We start from the raw sequence: 24,862 nt of genomic DNA, 5'->3' as shown, positions 1-24,862 counted from the left end.
TTTAATTATCATAGAAATCGTATTTTTCTTGTTGAATCAGATAATTACTATGCCTTTAAAGTTCAATTGCTTGTCGATGGAAAATTTACATAGAAATTATTAGACACCAAGATTCAGCATCGATCGTATTAGATATTTCTTTAGTTATTTGATTTTTATATTCGTTTTTACCAATGTAGATTAACTTTAATCTTTGTTCAACATATTCTTCATCTTTTTCTAATTCTAAGAATTAGGAAAAGATAAAAAGTAAGTTAAATTCAATTTATTTGAGTTTACCAATTTGGGAATCCCAAACTGCAATATTAAAAAAAAATCCCGTTTTGCTTTTATAACGAAAAAAATATTATATTCTCGAACAGAATTTCTCACCCATATTCATCACTGTTAAACTGAGATTAATCTATACATTGGTAGAAACTGGCATTATTCATATATCTATTTAATTCAATTTATTACTGTAATTTATGTTTGTTTGACGTTAATTTCGAGAAGACATTTGAGTATCATAAAAACATTACCATTATCCCGTTTTCCTATATATGTTCACGTCATTTGTATTCGCAAATATATTTCATTATTTCATGACATTACGGATATCACGGAATAATCACCGACGAGCGCGAGTTACATTTGCTCGAATTTCATCCCTGCGACTTCGAATTTTTTTTCCGCGTTTTTACAGTTAACGCAACGTCGCGTCCGTCGTCGAAAAAAATATGCGGAGGGAATAATATCCGCGGACGGGTACGGAACGCGTGTTAAAATTGCAGGATCCATTTACTAATTTACGATCCGGCAGGCTGATTACCGCAAAGAACGTACGGTGTACGATGAATGGAAAAAATATTCATTCGCGCGCACGCAAAATTTCCACGTGGATACCATGAATTTATATTGACTTGTATTCATGAAGAATCTCTGGTTTCAAACCATAGAATGACTCAGTGTAAGTCAATTCTATCTCTTCATTATTTACAATACAAATTAATGAACTGTTCAATTGATAATCTCATTTATTCAATTAATTTGACGCTACCCAATTAGCATATTCAAAAATACATGTGCATGTCGGAATATTTATTAAATCTTTTATTAAATAATTTCGTTTTTTTTTTTTGGAAAAAATATTGTTCTCTTCTTTTCGAATTTGTCTTGTTTTCACTCATTAAGAACGCATAAAAAGTTTAGGATTAAAGCCAAAGTTTTCGACTGCTTTTCTATTAGCGAGTTCTGAAAAATTAATACTCCAGACCGATGTTATCCTAGATGATAAAAAAGTCATGTCACGAATTGAGGATTAACCAAAAGTAGCCAGCGCTGCGATAAAGAGGGTGTGAGTTGTAATGATTGAGTCATAAATAACAAATTAATTTCTTTTTGAAAGGAAGGGAGCTTAATTATTGGTGGAAAATAAATTACTATTCAGTTCAAAGAAAGTATTTTTTTTTTAGAGAAAATAAATGTGTATCACTTTAAATCCGTAGCAATGAAAATTTTATTGCTAACAAAAGTAAGTAGCAAAGCATTGCTTATGGATTTCCACTGCTTTGAAGTTAATCTATCTATTCTTACATAAAGAAGTGGACTATTTCATTCGATTAATTGAAGTGATTTAAGCATTAGTTGATAATGCATTGCAAGATAATATTACTGCAAGGAGTGCATTTAGCGACATAGCGCACCATCGTCTGTCGCATGTTTATCGTTTGTCAAAATTATATACATTTATATCATTATATTATTAAACCATTATTTTACTATTAGATAGATCAAATTTATAATGTATATAATTTTTACAAAAATTTATATTTAAAAATAAGATTAATAAATTAATAGATTGATAGCATACTCTGTTAAAAATCTGTCTCCGTAGGCTTTGTTATCTGGATTTGGAATGACATTATTCTGTCATTATTCTAATCTCCAAATTCATTCCTTTTTGGAGTAAATTTTTCACTCCAATTATCGAATGAATTTTCCATTTCCATCTTGCAGTAAAATTTACTGGCAGTAATTTATTGGCACAATTGCCACTAATGCTTGTATTGAAATTTTAATTTAATGCAGTGAAATTTCATCGCTACAGATTTAAAGTGATCAAATTTATTCTTATCAATAATTCTAATCAATAAAATTTGTCCCGACGTCGAAAGTTATTTATGATTCGAGCCAGTACAGTTATTCTCTAATGTACAATTTAAAAAATAGACGAGTGCATTTGCGACAACGACGCTGATACTTTGAACGCTCTTCTAATTTGATTGGGTCGTAGTCAGGCTCGTGAGTGGTTACAGATCGTGGGCGAGGGCTGAAGTAAATGAAGTTTAGTTACGAACGGCCGCACCTGCAGCGGCAACCCTCGAATCGCGCGTTTCCGGCTTAAGCCACGAGCCCTCGAGGGGCGCTTTGCGGTGCTAGAATTCCACGTTCGAAAACAAAGAAGCGCTTGTCTCTGTTTGAGCGCGCGAAACGGTCCGGACTGGCTCAGTCAGGGGATGCTCTTAACGATCAATTAGTCGGGTGTAGCCTTGACTCGCATTCAGACTTTAGACAAGTACGAAATAATGCCTTTATACTATCGGAACGAATTACGTCTTGAGATAATTTATTTTTTTTACAATTATCCGAAATATGAGCAATCATCTCAAATTCTATTAGAACGTGTATGAGGAATTCCTTATTAAAGACTTACTGATTTGAACTCAAGAAGTATCTCATCAGAATTTTAACACAGCATTTAATTTTTAATATATCGAAAGATTCTAATCCTTCTACCCTCGAGATTTTGAAAGAAAAATCTCCAAAAATTAAGTATTCCGCCATTAAAATTAAGGATGCTTGGAGTATTTTCTATATATATATACGAGCAGCGAATAAGAAAGATGAACGTAACTGCGAGAGAATTTATTAATTAATATAAAGCTAATTACTGAAGTTGATGCACGCAAAGTTACCGTTCCGAGACGGAACTTTTCCCCGGTCGAGAAAAGACTTTCAATTTATTCCCACCGCTTAGCGTTAACGGCTCGACGAATCAGGGAGATTTTCTAAAAAGTTTAGGGAGATAAATGAATCCAATCTGAGTATTAAAAGAGTGGTATGAGAGACAGACAGACAGACAGACAGACAGACAGAGAGAGAGAGAGGGGGAGGGAAGTAATGTATCACTGTGATGTGACCAAACGGCCGGTGGATGCTCTCTACCATGCGACGCGTTTTTTAATTTAATTCTTAGTCCACGAAGCAAACAAAGTTTCGCCACTGTCTGAGAAATTCCAGGCATCTCATCTCTGGCGAGTCGAGTCTATTCGTTCTATTCGTTTTTATTGTCACCTGTGTACAATAAGAGAGAGAGAGAGATGGAGGAAGCATTATCCTGAGAAGCATAGCTGAATCACTCACCGCCATTACTACAAAATAAAATTGAAAAATAGTTATTTTTTGCCTATCAGCTCTTTTAAAGTGTCCGTCAGTGATGCATAAGCGGTATTTATACGAATAAAATATGCAGTCGAGAGCGCACGCAATCAATCCTGCTGCCGGTCCATCATCCCTCGCTCTCTACGATGATCGACGTTACTCGCCATTAATCACAGTTATCGGCGAGAGATCAAAATTTCATATTTTTTAATTCCGATCGATTGATCGCTAATTGCCAGCTCTGCGATACGGCTACTCGCGTAAATAAATCGGGCCGGGCCGTTTCCAATGCTAAATACGGTACCATCGCTAAATATTCGCGCAGTTATTTTATTACCCTCCGATAAAGCGCCCGAATAAAAATCTAATTAAACTCAGCGCGCCTGGAGTGCTTTTATCCGGAGTTCGATAATCGTATCTCTGCATCATGAAACGTTCGTGAAATAACGGTGAATATATATGTTTCGTGCCTTTGGATACATTACGTGGTGAAATCGCAAATCGGTATCAAACGATTCGAGGGCGAATCTAGATCTGCACTGTCAGATACAGATGTGTCTTCCCGTACGATACACACGTACGTTTAAAATTAGCTACGAATAAGGACTTTCAGTGATACTAAAATTATAAGCTATGTAAAATACGATTAACCTACATTGAAACATTGATTTTCTCTTCCTCTCTTCTCACATAATTCTCGCATTATTCACGTAATAAACGTACTATCGTTATTGTTTATGTATCTGCTTTTCTGTGTATTACTTATTATTATCATTACATTCAGTATAAAATAGCAATATAATAATTTTAATTTAAATGCCATTCGAATGAATTATCAGTAAATAATAATAGAAATTTTTATTTTCATAAATAAATTCGTAATTTATTAATTTTTTATTTTATTTAATCAAACGCAATACTGTCTTAAATTTTATTATGGATAGGAAAATACAAAGAAATTATCACAAACGAAATTTTTAATTAACTTTTTAATAAATAAATTCTGAAGCAATATATGTATTTAAATACATATCACAGAAAAATAAGATCATCTTTCTTAAATCGTTTCTCATCGAGAAACGTTCATGCAATTTTGCATCAAGTATTATTTCGCACGATTATACGCGCAGATTGAGCGACATCGACCGTGCGGATTCTGACGACAGTGTTCCCAAGCGAGATCCTCGGACAAATGAAGCAGAGACAGACAGGTCGACAGACACCCTTCGATCAACAATGGTCCGGTTCAGTCGCGTGTACGAAACATCGGCAAAATAATATCATTTCCACATATATAACCATTGGTCGCGTACATTCACGAATGCATGGAATTGTTCGACGGTCTGTCGTCTCCTCTCTCTCTCTCTCTCCCCCTCTCCCTCTCTTTTTGTTTCTCCCCCTTCTGTCTTCCTCTCTGGACGGCACGCCTCGTTTACGCGGGAAATCCGATATTTTCCGACATGGTATTTGGCGCTCAAATGATGCGCGCGCCAAGTTATCGACGTCGATTCGTCTCTTTGTACCTAACTGCCCGTCAGCTACACCGGGGTCACGAGGGCCGGAACCCACGCCGTAATTGGAAAGTGTCTTTTTGTTCTTCAGCTCGATTTATCCCCCTCACCCTCTGCAAAGTTTGTAACCTACCTATCTATCTATATACCTCGCCCTTTCTTCCTCATTGCCGCACCTGATTTAAACACTATCGACGCATTCCTACGTAGGACCGAATCCGAGGAAACCGAAAAGAGTTCCGTTCCGATTTATAGCACTCGCTCCCTGTGATTGCACATTCGTGTTAAAAGCACCGTTCAAACGAATCGGAGTCGAAGAGGACTGTTCCAATATAGATCTGATGCACTAACGCGCGGTAAACCCGCTAGAAGAACTATGCGAAAAGCGCCTAAAAATTCGGTTGGAATTGTTACGCAATTGTTCCCGCAATTCTCCCTGTACTCGATCACGATTGACAGGATTCAAGAGAGAAAGAGAGAGAGGGAAAAAGAGAGAGATGGAGACAGACAGAGAGAGCCAGTATTCTATCACTTATATCGATATTCTGAAAATGAGATTTTGCATGGAATGAAAATCGACGAAGGTTCGATACGGATAAATCTGCTTCTTCCAGCGCAGGAGAGGGGAATTATATTTTTATTATTCTATGAGTAACTCCCGCGTTCGACAAATGAAGCAAAATGTTGCAGAGTTTGAGAGCGAGAGAAGGGCTAATAGAAGAAGTCTAATAGAGTCAGCCACGTCTAGACGAATCTCGTTACAAGAACTAGAGATCCTCAAATAAGAGATTGGATACCGTTTAGACAATTTTTGATTCGTCTACTGTATTTAGGACGGTGCTTAAGATACAATGAGATAGATATATGCACAAGATAAAATGAGATGTTAAGATAAAATCACATGTATGAATATCTATCTCATTCTATTTTAACCGCTTAATCTGCCATAGTTAAGACTTTCATTTCTCCAATCTCTTATTTGAGAATACACCGAAAAAAAAAATGTACTAAATATTATATATTTTTGAATAGTGCTAAGTAAACATTCACTTACAATATTTACTCAATAAAAAAATGTTATTTAAATCAAATTAATGGTTTTTGTATCAAATAAATATACGTTTACATTTAATAAATATTTACTTACATCTATATATTCAAACAAATATTTATATTAAAATTTAATTTTTCTTCAGAGTAAAGACAAGCAAGGAGGGCATCCAGACTGACGGATCAGCGATTTCTGATATGTTAAAAGACATGTTATCACATAATACGTTACAACATATGGAAGGTCGAGGCTCTTCTTTTGTCAAGAGATGCAGATCTGCGGAGGACGTGGTCCGAATCATCGTCCATCGTCCTACATTGAGCGGTGCACATTATATGTTTGCATATACACACACACACACACACACACACACACACAACACACATATATATATATATATATATAGTATATATACATTTGTGTGTATGTGTATGTACATATATGTGTGTATGGCGGCTTGTCTTCCAAAGGAATATTGAATTAAGCGTTTCCCGGGAAAATCGACTGTGTGGGTTACCATGGAAACCATAGCCGGCCCCGTGTTTCGCTTCTCAACCCGGCGCGGCGCGCGGCCGCATTCTCGCACGGATTCGACGTCGCTCGGATCGGAACCGGATCGCCGCACCGGTTCGACCGACGTTTCATCAAACATTCCAGTATACGGGTTCGCGGATTTTTTGGACCGATGATCACGCACTGCCGTGCTTTGCCTGTCGCGACCATCATGAAACCCGAATCGAATCTAGTCTGCATCGAGCCCAAAGCCGATCTGGCTTCCCATCGCGGAGAATAACATTTATGATTTATTATCGTAATTATCCTGTTTTACGAACAGAGAGTACCTTGGAAAAAATGAAATAATAAAGGAAGGAACGAGAATATTTTGGATATTTTATCGCAAATTTTACTACCCACCCCTGTCATTCTTCTCATTCCACGCGCGCGCGCGAGAGTTTTTTTTTTTCCGACACGCCTAATGCACGTCGGACGTTAATATCTCGGCAACAAGAGATCGATAGTTGGCAGAGTGACTTGCTAGATTAAGCTCGTTACTCGGTATCGCGAATTATATTCTTGCTGAGCGCTTGCGAACTATCAAGGATCAATACCGCCCGCGCGCATAGTTCAATCCTAATGCAACTTGCCAGAAGTTTCCGGGAGAATCAAACATAAAGCCCGTACACTGATACCACGGAAAGAGAGACAGAAGGGGGAGTGGAAGAGAGAGAGAGAGAGAGAGAGAGAGGGCGGGCGCACAGCGTTAATCCGACCATAGAAACTCGAATCCGCCACTCGATATGGAATAAAGCGCGCGCTTTTGTCTCCCGTTTCTCGGCATCGTTCGTATAAACGTCGCGCCGTTTTGAGACTCGACATCAACAATCGGTTACCCTTCTACCGTCTGTCATCCGGACGAGTGGTTGGATATTCGACTGTCAAACTGAGTTACCGAACTGCAGCTTGACAGTTTTTTAATCAGGGGGGTGGGACATGAGGCGGGCGAAGAAAAAAAATCCGCAGAGAATTGTAATTTTTCATCGATCTTTACGCTCAACACGGCGTTGAGTTCTCATTGTCTATGTCTGTAACATTCGTATAGAAAAAAAGATTAGTCTTAAATCGACAATAATATATTTTTTTAAATATGTAGGCAAAAATATTGTAATTTTGCTTCAAAGATTTTAGATTTGATTTGAATAATGAATTCGTATTAATGCAAGATTTTTAGCCTTGAATTGAATACAAAGCAATACTTGCATCAAATTTAATCCAATCAAAACTAAAATCTTTGAAGCAAGATTACAATATTTTAGCTTATACAAATAGATACTATAGTCGATTTAAAAATAGTTTTCTTCTGTGCAAAATATCTAATATCTAAAAATTATGTAAAAGATATCTTTTCGATAGCTTCGATATACAGATGTTGTACGTTCTCAAAAAAAATCTCAATGCCACTAATTAAAACATTTTTGTTATTTATCAATAGCAACTGTTTAGATGTCTTACACATTTACAGTTATTAAATTTTTTCACAATCTTAAAGATATAAATAATTTTTTAGATGTGTTTCAAATCTGTAGTTGTCACATGTTTTTATCGGCGTCGCCAAAATCTCTCTTTATAACCAAAATACCTCGAAAATACCCAAAAGCCATCCGATGCGCTTCATTTTTCGCGCCTGTTCACGATATTGAGTTCCCGGGTATGGTACGATCGTGGATCAGACCATCAGACCATCGTCGTCGTGGTCGGGAAAGCCCACTGGATTCACTTCCGCCGATCGTCCCTCGCTCACCGGAAACCGGAAAGCCGCGAGAGGAAGAAGTTTCTCATTCCAGGGGCAAGGGTAGGTTTACTGAGCTCGCAAGTACCCGTGCTCGACAGACCCGAGAGAGACACAGAAGGAGAGAGTGAGGGAGGGAGGGAGAGACGAACGAGGGAGAGTCGATTTTCACGGAATTCACAGAGAGCGATCACGAGTCCGGGCACGCGTGGATTCGCGCGATGCGGCGCATTGCCAATAAAGTTTCGTGGGTTAACGCGGCGCAGGTACGCTCGATCTACTAAGGCCGATAACTCGATTCCCCATCGATCTCGCAAAGAGAGAGAGAGAGAGGGGGGGAGGGGGAGGGAGGGGGAGGGGGAAGGTAGAGAGGAGAGTATGGAGAGACACGGTGTCGTTTTCCGCAGAAGGAGCCCCGGGTTCGTTGGAACACACTACCACGGGATTCAATTTGCCATTCTCCCTTGAATCCACCCGCGTTCTCTCGGCACACCTCCTCCTTTCCGCCGACGACGCGGCTTCTTTGGAACGACGCGAATGCGGTTACATGCATCGGTTAGAAGCGCTCACGGGCGTGAGCCGATAAATAGCGTGGCGGCGTTATCGAGGAACAGACCTGCCGTGCTACAAAACGGGGCTAACCGAGTTCGCCCTGTTCAGAGTTCCTGGCGAATGGAATTACGAGTTGCGCGATCCGCCTGCACGACGTTCGCAAGCGATGCGAAAATATCGAGAGAGCTGTCGGAACGCGAGCTTTCCGCTTAAACGGATCGCGGAAACGAGTCGCTCGAGTAAAACGACGAGTCGCGTTCGATCATCTGAAGAAGACATTCGAACAAATGTTTGTGTACAATAATTTTTTAAGCTATTTTTCATATTTTTCCATTCTTTCTTTAAATCTTTTTTTTTTTCTCATTCTTCCATATTTGCAATGTTTACTTTAAAATTAATAACCTTTAAATTAATAACCTTAAATCATTAACCCTTTTGAATTATGTGTATATTGTAATGTACATCAAATTTGAAGACGTTATCCATTAAAAATTATTTAATTCTATCAATATTATCAGATGTACGTAATAATGTTGGAAAAATAATCAAAATTTCGGTAAAAATGAATTGTTTGGTATGAATCATTTATTAAAGTGGTTAAATTAAATTTAAAAAAAATTGTTTAACAAATTGGTTCCAATAAAATCAGGTCTGAAGGGGGGTTTTAAGAACTAGAGTTAATTACTGCTATCAGAAGCAAAATGTACCTACAGACAGCATTACCTCCTTAACTGGCAAAAGGATAACAGCTATTTCTGATAAATCATCGCAATCTCCGCAATTGGCGTACTTCCAAGATGAATGAATGTTTGCAAAGAACAAAGAACGTGACGTTGTTCTCGCCTGGGCTCTTAGAGACGTTCTTAGATATATGTTCGATCGCGCTTGTAACACGGTAGGAAGGTTCGTGGTGCAGCGTCGTTAAGTCCATCCAGAGAATGGCAAGTCGCGACGGATGGTGAGAATGCAAGTTTACGCGACACCACGGGGTTCCGGCGCGGGGATCTTAAGCCGGGCTTCACGAATCACATATTTTGCGGGGCGACGATGGCGGGGGTGGCAACGGTTGGCTTTTGTGCAAGGCAGAATCGCGCTTGCCGCCGTCGTCGTCGCCACCACCAACCACCGCCACCGCTGCCGGTGAATAGGATTTTCGTCGACAATACCGCGACGACTACGAGACGGGGCGAAACTCGATATCGCTTGCGAAGTCACCGCAGAATTTCCGCGAAGAATACGTGGTAGTTGGTTCGTTCTCGCACGTTCTCTCACTCTCCTCCTATCTTTTTCCATCTCGCAAGCACGTATGTTTATGACGCGCGGATTGAACGCGAGGCAAAGCATGTGATAGTCTACGTTACGTGCGCAGGTGCCTTCCACGAATGCGTGTAATTATCCGGGATGAAAGGCTTAAGAAGATTTTCGCGTTTAATGAAATATAAAACAAGTTTATAATACATATATGATACAAAAATTGGTTACATCATTATCTAAAAGAAATTTCACCGATTTTCATGTGAAGATATTTAATTCTAAATGTATAGAATTTTATATTCCAAGATACGCAAAATTTTATCCTGTAGTATACTTTTTCTTAATATGTAACGTTAATATTTCTGAAATTTCTATTTTATATGCAAACGTCTCATTCAAAAATATAAATTCCTCTCAAATTGTACGAATTTAAAATATACAGAACTTTATCGGAATAAACTGAATGTATCCTTTATAATTATTAATGACATTAACGAATTGTTGATAATGTTTTTATTACTATTTTAACCATTTTACATAATTAAACAAATTCAAGTTATTGATTAGGAAGCACGAGAACCTCTTTAACGGAATATCCGAATATCCGATTTGCTATGTACTTCGTTGCTTCACATTTCTCTCTTTCGTACGCACTTGCATACACGTTCTCGTTGACGTTCTTTCCGAACGATTTATTTCATCGATATTAACTACTCCGTTTCTATAAGAATACAAATTTTTATAAACGAAATCGCTTCAGATGTGCGTAATATATGCTACGTCGTACCGTGCACGACTAAGTTAATACTGTAATTCTTATTATATACAAGAGACGTATCCATTGGCGCGGTCCTTATTCCACTTGGCGAACTCGAAAATGACGTATCCGGAAACTGTCTCTAGCGCAATTCTAAGGCAGTCAATAGACGCAAGACAATAGGAGCGCATAATCTAGGAATGGCTCCTGCATTTTGACGCCGGATACACGTAGGAGGAAGACGACATCGCGCGAGACATTATTACGCCCGCCTTTATTGCGGACCTCCCCTCCTCCTCCTCTCCCTCTCTTAACCCTTTCTCGCTCTCTTCGTCTCTCTCACTCTCTTCCTCTTGCATGCGCGCGTCCCGGTAACGATATTGACGCCAATCTTGCTTCGCTAACCTCCTTGTTATCCCCGCAGATTACACTTTAGAACCGCCCCCGTGATAACATTACGCGCCCGCGTATCACACCATACTCGCCGAGTGCGATGCACGATTCTCCGAGTTGCCAGTAATGCATCAGCATACGGCGTCCGTAATATCTTATCGTTCGCGGATAATCAGTAGCTTATTACTAAGTTAGAGCAAATCGTATTCTGCGATCCCCATATGCTGGAAATCCGGATTTCTAACTTCATTTCACGTTGATCACGTCACATTTATACGCTTTACATGATTTTCCTCCATGTGTGTACAACATGTGTACACTGATTTATATTGAATCTCTGATTCCACCAATTTTTAATCTCAGTTCAACTTCCCCTTCATCTTCTTTTTCTCAGAACTGGAAAAAGATAAAGAGATACTTGAATCGAGATTAAAATTAAATTATAATAGAACGGAACATGAATCGAGTTTCTCGTATCGAGTTTAATGAAAAAGATTGACATACGCCAAGAACAAGACATACGCTACGTACTTTTCTCCTTGTCTGAAATCAATTGAGCCATCTTGTTGATGCGGGGGTCGAAGGGCACCAGAGAGTTCTCGTTGTCTTTTAAACAACGCTCGCACTGCTCGTTCTTTCGCTCAAGTTCTTGCCTGTAATAACAATTAAAAAAAAAATATATATATATATACATATATATATATATATTATACATAAAATAAATGAAATGCGGAGATCTCTCTCCACAAGCAGTCATTTCACTGGAGCACGTATCTTCATCCCTCCCGTTGTTTTATTCCAACGTCGCTCATTAACCGGGCTTTAGCGAGCACCCCGCTCGACTCTATTGTAATTAGCGAAACATTTGCAAGTCATTTACAATGGAACGGTGGGAAGGCGCGTGAAAGTGTTATGAATATTCCACGTATGTCCCGGTCCCGCGTCGCGGGTAGTGCGATATGTACTTCCGGAATAAACACTCGTAGGGGTCGACGAGAGCTTCAAATTACTATCTTCTCAAGTTTCACGAAGTAGACGCAAATACTACGAAGTTTCGCGGGAGACTGTCAGATATACTACTTCAGTATATACGCATGCACATTCGGTGTACCAGCGGTAACCTATAGGACAGAATGTTTGACGTATCACTATTGATACAAAGATCGTGCATATGTACGCGTATATATGTATATGCAAAGATCGATATAGAGAGAGGGGGTGAGAGGGCAGAGGGGAGGGGGGAAACGAGAGACAGAAACTTGAGAGGTACGTAGTAGTAATTCATAATTGAAAAGCTTCGCGGAGAAACGTTGCGAATTTATCGGGATGTATTATCAGAAAAACGCTGCTACATAGCTGAAAACGTAATATTAGAATACATTCGAGTAACGATGGAATCTAAATGAGACGTGACAGCAATATTAAAAATGTGCATTATACGCAAAAAAATATATATATATACGGGATAGCAAATTTTATTTTTAATTTTTAATCAAGCGACTTGCTAAACATTGAATTTTTAACGGACGAAAATTGGGAAAAAGCGATTGTATCAAGCGCGAGGAATTATTTTGTTGGATATTAAGTACGAGTTTTGACGGATGAAAATTATTGTTAGGGGGGGAAAGCCACGTGCATTCCCTTGTCCCTACGGTCCGCGAAACTGCAATTTCTCTGCTACATGTACGTAAATTTCTCGCAAGCCGAAGGAAGCAACGGCATAAATCATGGCGCAAGCGTGGTTTTGCAACAGAAACAAAAGGAGAAGATAGAAAAAAAGGAGGAGTCGGCGTGGTAGAGAGAAAGTCGGTTGGAAATTACAATATTCATTTCGATAAAAGGGAACGGTATACGATCGTATACGCTACTCTCGGTGTCCGAGGGTAATTTATTATCTCGATGCCCGGAGAATTATCCCGCTTTTGGGCCGCGGACTCTTTCACTGCGGACAGCACGTCCGGCTGCAATAAATACTTCTATCGTAACAGGCGGTGCAAAATACGCCAATGATGATCGCCCAATTAAGACCTGATATTACCGATAATTAGCAAAATTGTTATTTCGCGATAATTTGATTTAGGAAGTTTACGAAAATATCAGAGGGAAATGCTGACAATAATAAAGTCGAGTATGGAGTAATCAAAGCTGTTACGTAAATCAGACAACGTAATTCTCAATAAAATTATTGTAATATCATTAAAGAGATAAATATTCGCGTAACATTCGCTCGTTACGCGTAAAATTTCAAACTGGTAGCTGTCAATTTTACTATTGGAAATCCATTATACTGCTCTACTTCTTGTCCCCAGAAGATATCTTTTTCTTTTTTCTCTGTCTCTCTTCTAAATCTATCCCTCAGTCATACAAAAAGGTTTTCTTTTACAAGATTTATATTTTATACATACATTAATTTTTAACTTTTTACGCATACATTAACTTTAACCCTTTGTGGACCGGTGACCCCCGTTTGGGATCATCTTCTTTCATTTTATAAACTGTTTGTTCAATTTTTATGAAACTTCGCCTATGGGATTGATAATGCTTTATTCGAATCTGAGATCAAAAATAAAAAATTCAAAGTGATAAATAAAATATGGGAATAGAATTTTAAAAAATAATTGATCATAAAATTTGGTTTTAGAGAGTTTTTTTAATTACGAAGTATATCAAGTATCCAGTTTCGTTATTTGAAGCTCATCGAAAGCTAATACGTAAATAGTTAGTACTATAATTTCTACTGACTTTCAAACTCTGATTAATAATTATGATCAATGATTATAAATCTTGTGACTAGATTCTCCTTTATAGAGGTTACTTTCCTTTTGAAATTCGATATTTTTAGACTACATTTTAACTCAGACAAATCTTCTAAAATCAAGTCTCATGGTAATCAGATTCTTTTTTTAATTTGAATTTTAAAATTCTGAGACCAGAATTGAATTAGGTAACTCCGAAAACTTTTAGAAAGTAAGATCTTCCATAAGTTACTTTATTTTAAAGCTCCAGTCCTCAAAGTATTAAATAAGAAACGCGAATACAATAAGACGAGATGATACATGTGTGATAAACGTGCATGCAAGTGAAAACATATCGATGAGCAAAGTTTAGTAAGGGAGATTTAACCGATCCTAAAAGGGTTATTCTATTATTTTGAATTTTTGTTGTAAAACTGTTTTGTGGAACGAGTTGATATCGGATCGCATTGACGAATGGGCACGGAGGGGGAGTGCCTGCCCTCGGGCGGATCTGGTATCAAATATTATCCATTATTAAACACTACAGAGCTCGCGCGCGTGTAGCAGCGTGCGCCCGTCAATTTTTCAATATTTTTCTGGCTTCGAGCGTTTCGAACGGGCGTCACTCACCCCTGTACTGCGTCAGTGTATCGGTATAAATTCGCACGTTACCTTTGATACACAACGCAACGTGATATCATTTATCCACCCGTGCGGATTTCCCATTGTTATGATGCGTGGAATTCTAAGGCTATCGTTTTTAGGTAATAATTATGAACAGAATGTCGCACACCTAGGATATCATTTCAACATTATCATGTCTCTCTCTCTCGCTCTCTGTGGCTCTGTAGAATTTAATTAAAATAAAATGTACCTAAAATAAGGTATTTATTTACACATTTATTTACACCGGAAACCTGATTTCTTAAAAACCTCTGGATTTTCAAATAAGCCTAAAACGCCTTACTTTGTGCATTCTCGAGCTACGATTCTCCTTACGAAAAATCATCGAAATGGCAAGAAGCGCATTTCGTATCCCGATCTCTCCTTGGGTTTTAGCGCAGGCGTTTTAGCGCACGGTGAAGCAATACGCCGATATTTCGACGTACCTATTTCAGCGAAAAGAGGTAAGAGAGAATTTTTCTACATCGAGGCTACGAGAGAAAGAGCCACCGCAAAATCGATCGTCAACGATCGAATCTCTCGATGGAGGAAACAGCGTACCTCTGTTTTTCCTACAAATTGAATTCGGCCCACGTTAAATATTATCGGTTATTAAAAGCGACGTCGTGTGCGCGCACGTATGTATACATGTGTGCGATCTGTCGATATTTTTCTGCTCCATGAACACTCTCTTTGCGATTTTCTCTCTTTTTTCCCTTTTTCTCTTTCTCTCTTCCTCTTCTACCCTCCCTTTCTCTCTGTCTTTCTCTCTCTTCGGTCTCTTCATCGTCTCCCACTTCCCCGTCCCGTCTTGCTTTGCCTGGGTTAATTCCGCGGGTTACTCGGTAGGGGAAGGTCGGTGGTGTCGGTTTCCAGATCATAGCCACGCAATATATAGATCTGGAGCGACATATCGATCGATGTGGATGAGAGCGGAATAATAATTTGCACTGTTATTGCGAACCCATCCGGCGAAATCAAACCGGGCCGGCGCGTGCGCCCTCTTGTTCCCTCTTTCCCTGCAACCCCGTGTCAGGATGTTCGGCTTCTCTCTCTCTCTCTCTCTCTCTCTCTCTCTCTCTCTCTCTCTCTCGGTCTCTTCAGCTCTTCTTGTTCATTATCTCCACCCACCTCCACTCTCTATCTTCCTCTCTTTCTTCCATCCATTCTTTTGAAGGTAGAGTAAATGCTTTTATTGATTCCCTCCACTCTTTACCCCTCTTTTTTTTTGCATCGGTCGGCCTCTATACGTACACACTTTAGGCACACGCTTTGTTTGGCGGATGAGTGGAACAGCTACGAATATGCGAATGACAAGTGGCAATCGATTGGAACTCATCGTCTCCATCGCGGCGGCGCCCAGCTCGTCGATGCTTCCAAAGACGCTTCGCGTGGATAGAAAAATACTCCCGACATGTACTTGTTTCCGCCGTAATGGCTTCATCATTGTAGACGTAATGGTATTCTCAAGACAATAGCAAGCGAGAGACAATCCCGCATAATCTTACGTGACGTATTTGATTTCGCTTAACGTCTCGACCATAAAAAACGTCTCGACTATAAACATCGACCTTTTTCATGTGACATGACACATAATAAATTTAAAAAATACATTTTAAGTTATTCCATTCATATATAATACATTTATCAGTTTCCATTTGTAATATTCATGTAAATTTTGTTTTCTTTTGCGTTCGTGTATCCGCGTGTAAAAGTGGTTTCGTTTCGTCGGCGAAAGATTGATAAATAATTAATAAATTTCGCAAATAACTCCGTACATAACTTCGACATTATTCTTGAGAGACTTGTCGACGGAACAAAGACGGAAGGAAAGAGCAATCTGCTGCGCGGCGAGCGAGATGAGCAATCCTGGCCGACGTCAAGGAAGCATGGGAAAAGTATGGTTTACTTCAAAAACTTTTTACCGATAGCATAGCCAGCGGGCACTTTAAATAATCCTTCTGCACGCGGATATTAAATTTCTTACCGTGGCTCGCGGTGAGCGTGGCCGGCTGCTGTGGTAGTCCGTTTAAACGGTACACTTTGTCCACAAGACCGGATTGCTGTGGTATTACATTATATACACATACACACACACACACACACACACATATGTATGTATATTATATATATATATATATATATATATATATATATATATATATATATATAGTATGCATGTATCCTGTGGTTCTGTGGTCATTTAAACTCTAATTGCGAGTAAGAACCCTTTAAGGCTAATTGAGATGACTTTTTTAGGCGTTATTTTATGCTCTAAAAGAGCAATGATTCTCGATATCGCGTGTCGATTGCGTTTGAGATTAGTTTCGTCATGGCTTCCGAAAGAAAAAAAGGAATAATAAATGTAACAAGTTGTAAAATGTTATAGAAAGCGAGGGGAAAATTTTCATTAAAAAATCGTTCGTGAGAGTGTAAAGATGAGAATTCGTCTAATTAAAGCCGAGTGACCGACGACCATACAAGTTTGAACTTTCGATTGGCCTCTTCTCGTACGAGTTTCGTCATTAGCGGATTTACGAAGTGTTTCTCGAGAGCCACGCCAATATTGAATATTAACGGAAGCTCTCATAAAAATTCTCAGAGTTGGCAAAGTGGTTTTGTATTGTCGCTCGTTCTTTGGGTATGCACGGGATGTTAGGAACGCTCGCTGTCTACAAATAACGGCGGAACTTTGAATTTTAATGCGCCGTGGCGATGTCGCAACATCAGACATCACTCTAAAGGGCACAATATTTTTACAAGATTAATTGCGATGGCCGATAAAGTCGCTATTTCCTCTTATCGTAAAATTAAATGTCACTGGAAATGGAAGCCGTTTTTTATATTCCGTTTCTTGTAGCCAGTACTCAAATAATTAATAGATACCATCAACTTGAATTAAATTTATTTTTTAATGCCTATTACATATACATTTACATATATATGGACATATTTAATAAAATATTCACTCTATTGCAGAAAAAATTATACAACACTGTTAAAGTATTTAATTAATTCTTATTCTTTAATCAGCTTTCTAGGATTAAGGATAAATAATTAGAAGTAATATAAAAGGCTCTGTAGTAATAAGCAAAGGTAGTATAAAAGAAGGGCAACGAGCCAATGACGCAAATAAAAAATTATAATTCAGCTAAGAAAACTTAATACAAAAACAATTAAAATACAATAAAATGAAAACGTTTCAACTCCAATTGAGTCATTTTCAATGCCATCATACAATAATATAAATGTCGTTCTAAATTGAAAATTAATACATAATCTTACAATATCCTTAAAATTAACAAATAATTCTTTCCTCTTTCGGTGTAATACGCTGTGAGTCATTTTTATCAAGAATTAACAAAGTCATAAGAAAGTTCTGGAAAAGTAACCGTATACAAAAATAATTAATATTAATCATATAAAAATTAAAAATATGATGATATACCTTAGTAAATCTGTTAAAAGTCCCATAATACATGTGCGAGAGCGCACCGCGCGGACAGATTCGAGTGAGAAAACGGCACAAGGTTGATATGATGCACGACAGTGAAGAGAACTCCGTTTCATTTAATTTAACAAAAGAATTTCTTTAATGTATTCAGTTACAAAGTCAAAAGATATAATTAATTAAAGATCAGATTAACAGAATATTAAATGCGGTCACCTTTTCCAAATTGAGCTTGGAATCGCGGTGATGGAAAATCTCGGCGATTTTCCTCGAAGCTTCTCGAAAGATTCGGTTATAGCGATTTCACTAAACGGTTAGCACGGCGATTTTACGAAGCGCGACTATGACTCTAAGAACTCTAAGAACTTTTTGGAAGTAAGGAGGAGGACGGCGAGATCGAGGCATTTATTGCTTTCGATCTGAGCTTTCCCTTTTGGGAAAAATCCAATAAAAATTTGCCACAATCGTAATTATTACGTGGCATTAGGTGTACAAAATTGATTGGCGCTTTGGATTCTTTTCTAGCGACGTTCAACGTAACAGTCATGCGCGACAGAAAATCCGTGCGTGGGATTGGTGACAGCGCGTGACGTATTCGTCGGAGCGCGGCGCTCGCGTGCGCGAATTGAATCGTTCTAGAACTTTCGATTGTCCGTTGCCGGTAACGACAACTTGTTTGCGTGTAACGAATTGTTTTTAAAAAGAACAAAGAACGACGAATTTGATGATTTCAACGAGGATTAAAATCATGTTTGAGATGAAATCACGAGCTCAATTTGTGCATGCGTTCAATGACAATTAATGTCGATCGACTGAAAGAATTCTTGCTTTTCTTTCGAATTACCGATCTCGAACATTCCCGCCCGCCTCGTCATCTCCGTGACGATGTATGTATTGACGTTACCTCGAGCTCGTTGAGATTACAAAAACTGTAAATAAGACAAGCGATACAACACAATGAATTCGTGGAAGAACTTGAACCGTAAACGAGAGTTGTATGACAGATAACATTGACAAAAAATGATTCACGAAAATACACGCGATCAATTCAAGCTCTTCTTTACATTTGATGCATTTGCGTGCGAGATAAACGCGTTAGCCTCGTCTGGCAATAAAACTAATTTGATCAAAGGACGAGTTAATTCAGATGAGGCGGTTTTGACTGTGACCACCCGCACTACGCCGTCGTCTCCAGGATGTAGCTGCGTGATTCGCGCCAGAGGCCACTTATTTGGTGGTGAGAGCTCGGAGCGAATGATGCATAGCGATCCAAGGCGTGGTGGCAAAGCGTCCTTGGTCCATTTCGGTCTGGTAGCCAGAGTGTGTAAGTACTCGCGTGACCATCTCTGCCAGAAGTGGTCTCGCATTCGCTGAATAAGTTGCCACCTGGAAAGAAAATTTTCCTTTTTGTCCGACAAGGACGGCTCAGGAATGGCCAGCAGTGGTGCCCCAATGAGCAGGTGACCCGGTGTCAGAGCCGTGAGGTCGTCGGAGTCGTCCGAAAGTGCATACATGGGCCTTGAGTTCAGGCATGCTTCCACTTGTGCGAGCAGGGTGCTCATTTCCTCGAAGGTGAGCCTGGTTTCGCCGATGGTTCGGCGCAGGTGATACTTAGCCGATTTCACGGCTGCCTCCCAGAGACCACCAAAATGAGGTGCCGAAGGAGGATTGAAATGCCACTGAATCCCCTCCGATGTAGCTACGTGTGCGATCTTTTGTCCTTCTGCCGAGGAGGCTCGAAGCATTTCCCGAAGTTGCCGATCGGCGCCCAAAAAATTGGTGCCGCAATCCGAATAAATGTCTGAGCACAGTCCTCGGCGAGATGTGAATCGACGGAGAGCAGCCAGGAAGGCGTCGGTGGTGTACGCTGAAACAGCCTCGAGATGAACGGCCTTGGAGCTAAAACAAATAAATACGGCGATGAACGCTTTGTGAGCGCCGTGCCCACGCCCTTTGCTCGTCCTGATGAAAATAGGCCCGGCGTAGTCGATGCCCACGTGAAGAAATGGTCGCGCTGGCGTCACTCTTCCTGGAGGAAGGTTTCCCATCTTTGGTTGCGGAGTGGCAGCCCTCCACCGTGTGCATGTCACGCACTGATGCAGCCATCGCTTGACCACCGCTCGGCCTTGCGGAATCCAGAACCGGAGGCGAAGCAACCCCAGGGTCAGCTGAACTCCTCCGTGGAGAGTACGGCGATGGTAGGCTTCCACCAGCAGGCGAGTGAGCCATGACCTTGGAGGCACGATGACAGGATGTCGCTCGTCGAAAGACAGCGCTGCGTGCTTGAGGCGTCCTCCGACTCGTAGGACTCCGTGTTCGTCCATGTACGGGCTGAGGGTCTGAAGATGACTGGATCTTGCAAGATTGCGTTTGTTTTCGAGCGCAGTCATCTCCTCCTGATAGTGACGTGACTGCACGATGCGAATCCATTGTAGGAGTGCGGCGTCGAGTTCGGCTGGGAGAAGCGCTGACCCTTGGAGCTCATTATCTCCGGATCCGACTGATAGACTGCGGCGACGCCAACGCAAGCACCAGGAAGTCACTTTCAGTAATTGGTGCAGTGCCGAGAACCTGAGGAGTTCTTCCGGCTCTTGGTTGCTTTTGATGACCGCCGCGAGTGTGGTGGCCCGTCGCTCCGGTACGTCCTTGATGGGCTCGAGGTTGACGCTTGGCCATAGCGACGAATTCCCGCTCAACCAGGCGGGGCCTGTCCACCATAAGGAATGGCTGAGGAGCTCACTTGGTGTCAGACCCCGGGAGGCGCAGTCGGCAGGGTTGTCCTTGCCCGGGACGTGACGCCATTGAGCCTCTGGAAGCTGCTGCTGAATTCGTGTCACCCTGTTGGCCACGTACGTTTTCCAGCGCGAGGCGTGACCTCGAATCCAGTGGAGCGTGACTTTGGAGTCGGACCACAGGATCACTGGCGTTGTCGCCAGGTTTAGCACAGAGCGCGTGTGCACGAGCACGCTTGTCAGCAAGGCGGCGGCGCAGAGTTCGAGTCGCGGGAGAGAAACGAGCTTGATCGGCGCGACCTTGCTTTTGGCGGTCAACAACAGAGTTTTCGTTTGGTTGTTTGCGGTGATACGGAGGTATGCCACGGCGGCGTAACCTCTTTCGGACGCGTCCGCGAAGCCGTGCAGTTCGAGTTGAGAGCTCGTGTCGCCGGTGCCGAGCCAGCGGCCGACTCTGATCTTCTCAAGCAGTGGAAGTTCTTCCCAGAGCCGCTTCCACTTTCCAGCGATGGTTGACGGCAATGGTGTGTCCCACTCTAGCTGCTGCAGCCAGGCCGACTGAATCAGCATTTTAGCTCGAATGGTTACTGGAGCCAGCCATCCGAGCGGGTCGAAGAGTCGAGCGGTTTCCGACAGCAGACCTCTCTTGGTGAACGCGACGACGGTGCGAGGAGGGACGGAGAAGGCGAATTCGTCTCTAGTTGGATACCAGCGCAATCCCAGCGTTGAGTGATTCTCTTGTTCCCACGACCGCGAGTCTCTGGTGAGGCAGAACTCAGTCGGAATGTCGCGAAGAAGTTCCTGACAGTTGGCGGCCCACTTTCGGAGAGAAAACCCGCCCGCCATGCAGAGGTTGCGGAGCTCGACTTGGAGCGCGATAGCGTCGTCTTTATCGTGCGCTCCGGTCACGACATCGTCAACGTAGCAGTCGTGTCGTAACGCACTCGCGCCTCGAGGGAAACGCGGTCCGTCGTCGTCGGCGAGTTGGCGCAACGTGCGAATGGCGAGAAATGGCGCGCAAGCGAGACCGTAAGTAACGGTCTTCAACGTAAACTCGCGTATAGGTTCGTCGATGCTGTGGCGCCAAAGTATGCATTGATGCCTTTGATCTTCGGGATGAACGAGAATCTGCCGATACATCTTTTCGATGTCAGCCACTAGCGCGTACCGATGCCACCGCCACCGCAGAAGTACGTTCGCGAGGGGTGGCAGCAAGTTAGCCCCAACTAATAGATGCGTATTGAGCGACTCACCAGACCTTGTGCGCTGCGATCCGTTGAAGACGACTCTGAGCTTGGTCGTGGTGCTGGATTCTCGAAGGACACCGTGATGCGGAAGGTAGCACCGATCTTCGCTGGAATTCGGAGGTTCTGGCGCCAATTCCATGTGTCCTTGGTCCTCGTAGTCCTTCAGGAAGGCTCGGTAGAGATCGCCGAATCGTGCGTCTCTCTCACATCGTCGCTCCATGGCGTCTAAGAGCCGTTCGGCAGATCTTCTCGTATCAATCATCGTAGTCAGCGGAGATGCGAAAGGTAGTCGCACGATGTATCGTCCTTCGGCAGTGCGTTGATGCTGCAGCGCGAAGATGTCTTCGCATTGCTGCTCCCTTGGCGTGAGTGCGACCGGAGCGGGCGCTTCTCGTTCCTGCTCCCAGAAGCGGTGCACAAGGTCGGCAAGCTCGTGATCTACGGTGTACTGAAGCGAGTGGCGTTGTGCTGAGTTGGTTACTTGGTCGCAACCTCCCGATAAGATCCAGCCGAGCAGCGTCTTTTGAGCGATAGGCGCTTGGGGGCCTCCCTTGCGGAGACCATCCTGGAGAATGATTGAGCTTACTTCCGCTCCAAAAAGCAACTCAATAGCGTCGTTTGCTGTGTAGTCGGGATCAGCCAGTTGGAGCCCCTTTAGATGTGGCCACTCCGTTCTGATCCTTGCGTGAGAGCCTTGATAAAGCGACAGACGTGGCAGAACAAAGGCTCCGACGGTGAAGTCGGTCCCTGTTGTTAACGAGGTCACCTTGAGTGTCACCTTTCCCCTGCTGGGCCCGGAGCTTTTGCCGCTGATGCCGATGACCTCGATTGAGGATCGAGAGCGTGGCAAGCGTAGGCGTTGGACCAGAGCCTCGGAAATTAGAGAAATTTCCGAACCTTGATCGATGAGCACGCGTGTGGTGTGCTGATTGCCGTGACGATCAGCGATGGAAACTCGCGCCGTTGCGAGCAAAATGGCCTTGTGGTTGTTGTCGCGTCGCACCGCCGACAGTGAGCTGACTTCTTGAGGTTTCGGTGAAGCGTACGCGTCGTGTAACATGGAGTGGTGACGAGACTTGCACGTAGCACACGTCTTCGTCGAATGGCACTTCGCGAAAGCATGAGAGCCGAGACAGTTAAAGCACAGCTTGTGAGTTTCGGCGACGGCCTTGCGGTCGACCGCGGATTTTTTCTTGAATTCTTCACATACCATCAAGTTGTGTTTTCCCTTGCATAGGACGCATTGTGAAGATTCGGTGTATTTTTTGACGTGATGCGATTTGGCAGATCGCGACGGGTTGTCGGAGACCTTGAGCGATTGTGGTTTGGCGGCTGTAAGAGTAAGTGCTCTTTGGTTTATGAAGTTCATTAGCTCTTTGAGAGTGGGCATGTCGCTCGAGGCGCGTGAGAGTGACTCCCACTCCAGGCGAGTTCTTGGATCGAAGAGCTCGACGGCAAGATGAGTTAGTAGATCGAAGCCATGAGAGTTGATAGGCCTATCAATGTTCTCCTGGCCGTTGACTACCCTGGTCAAGGCGTTGAAGACGCGGTTGAGCTCCTCCGCACTTTCGCTCTTCATCTTAGCCACGGCGGTAAACTTGGAGAAATTGGAGCGAGATAACTCTCTCTTATTTTCGTACCGCTCGCTTAGCAGCTCCCATGCGCGTGGATAGTTGTCTTCGGTCATCGCTAATGGTTGAATCAGTTCCTTGGCAGGACCCTCCAGACAAGTTTTCAGGTAATGAAATTTCTCGATTGCTGAGATTGATGAATTGTTTCCGACAATGGATTGGAAGAGATCTCGGAATGTAGGCCAGTCTTCGAATGCGCCAGAGAACGAACTAATCTTGAGGCGAGGCAGCGACGGTTTTCCGGAAGACACATTACCTTCTGTTTTGGAAGCTGAGCTCGGTTCTTTCGCAATGAGTTTCGTCCGATACTCGTTCAGCAGGCCGCGCTGCTGCACGTACGTGTTTTCGGCGGAATCGGCAAATTGAGACGTGTTGTACTCACTTTGATCGAAGGCTTCCTTGTAATGTGCTCGAATAAGCTTGTGTTGCTGTTCGAATTCCGTCCACATCTGGTCGAGAAGCGCCAAGCGGGTTTCGACATTGTGGAGGATGATGTTGGCCGTCCCCAATTTCTTCAAATTGGTTATTGACCTGGCCATACGACCATGGATGTCACTCTGGGCGCTCAGCAAGGCGGCTATTTCGTCACTCATGCTTTCACTTGCGAATTTTTCTTTCTCTGATTTTCTTGATGATGCGCGCATTGGACGCGATGCACTCGACACTGCGGATGCCGGCGAAAATCCGGCTCGAAGGACCAGAAAATGTGCGAGAGCGCACCGCGCGGACAGATTCGAGTGAGAAAACGGCACAAGGTTGATATGATGCACGACAGTGAAGAGAACTCCGTTTCATTTAATTTAACAAAAGAATTTCTTTAATGTATTCAGTTACAAAGTCAAAAGATATAATTAATTAAAGATCAGATTAACAGAATATTAAATGCGGTCACCTTTTCCAAATTGAGCTTGGAATCGCGGTGATGGAAAATCTCGGCGATTTTCCTCGAAGCTTCTCGAAAGATTCGGTTATAGCGATTTCACTAAACGGTTAGCACGGCGATTTTACGAAGCGCGACTATGACTCTAAGAACTCTAAGAACTTTTTGGAAGTAAGGAGGAGGACGGCGAGATCGAGGCATTTATTGCTTTCGATCTGAGCTTTCCCTTTTGGGAAAAATCCAATAAAAATTTGCCACAATCGTAATTATTACGTGGCATTAGGTGTACAAAATT

The 24,862-nt window shown here is 42.1% G+C and overlaps 1 protein-coding gene across 8 annotated transcripts in view; it reads right to left on the bottom strand.

Annotated features, from left to right (window-relative positions):
• Positions 1-24,862, bottom strand: part of LOC105145994 (SET and MYND domain containing, class 4, member 2) — a 56,151-nt gene that overhangs the window by 12,999 nt on the left and 18,290 nt on the right. For all 8 annotated transcript variants that reach the window (XM_087410200.1, XM_087410198.1, XM_087410187.1 and 5 more), the window contains one exon: positions 11,760-11,881. In XM_087410200.1, coding sequence (XP_087266326.1) covers positions 11,760-11,881 — 122 coding nt within the window. The remainder of the gene's footprint in view (positions 1-11,759; positions 11,882-24,862) is intronic.

Source organism: Acromyrmex echinatior, chromosome 1 (genome assembly GCF_024713525.1).
Source record: "Acromyrmex echinatior isolate Ae372 chromosome 1, ASM2471352v2, whole genome shotgun sequence".
NCBI classification, from domain to species: Eukaryota; Metazoa; Arthropoda; class Insecta; order Hymenoptera; family Formicidae; genus Acromyrmex; species Acromyrmex echinatior.
This window is presented reverse-complemented; position numbering and strand designations above follow the sequence as displayed.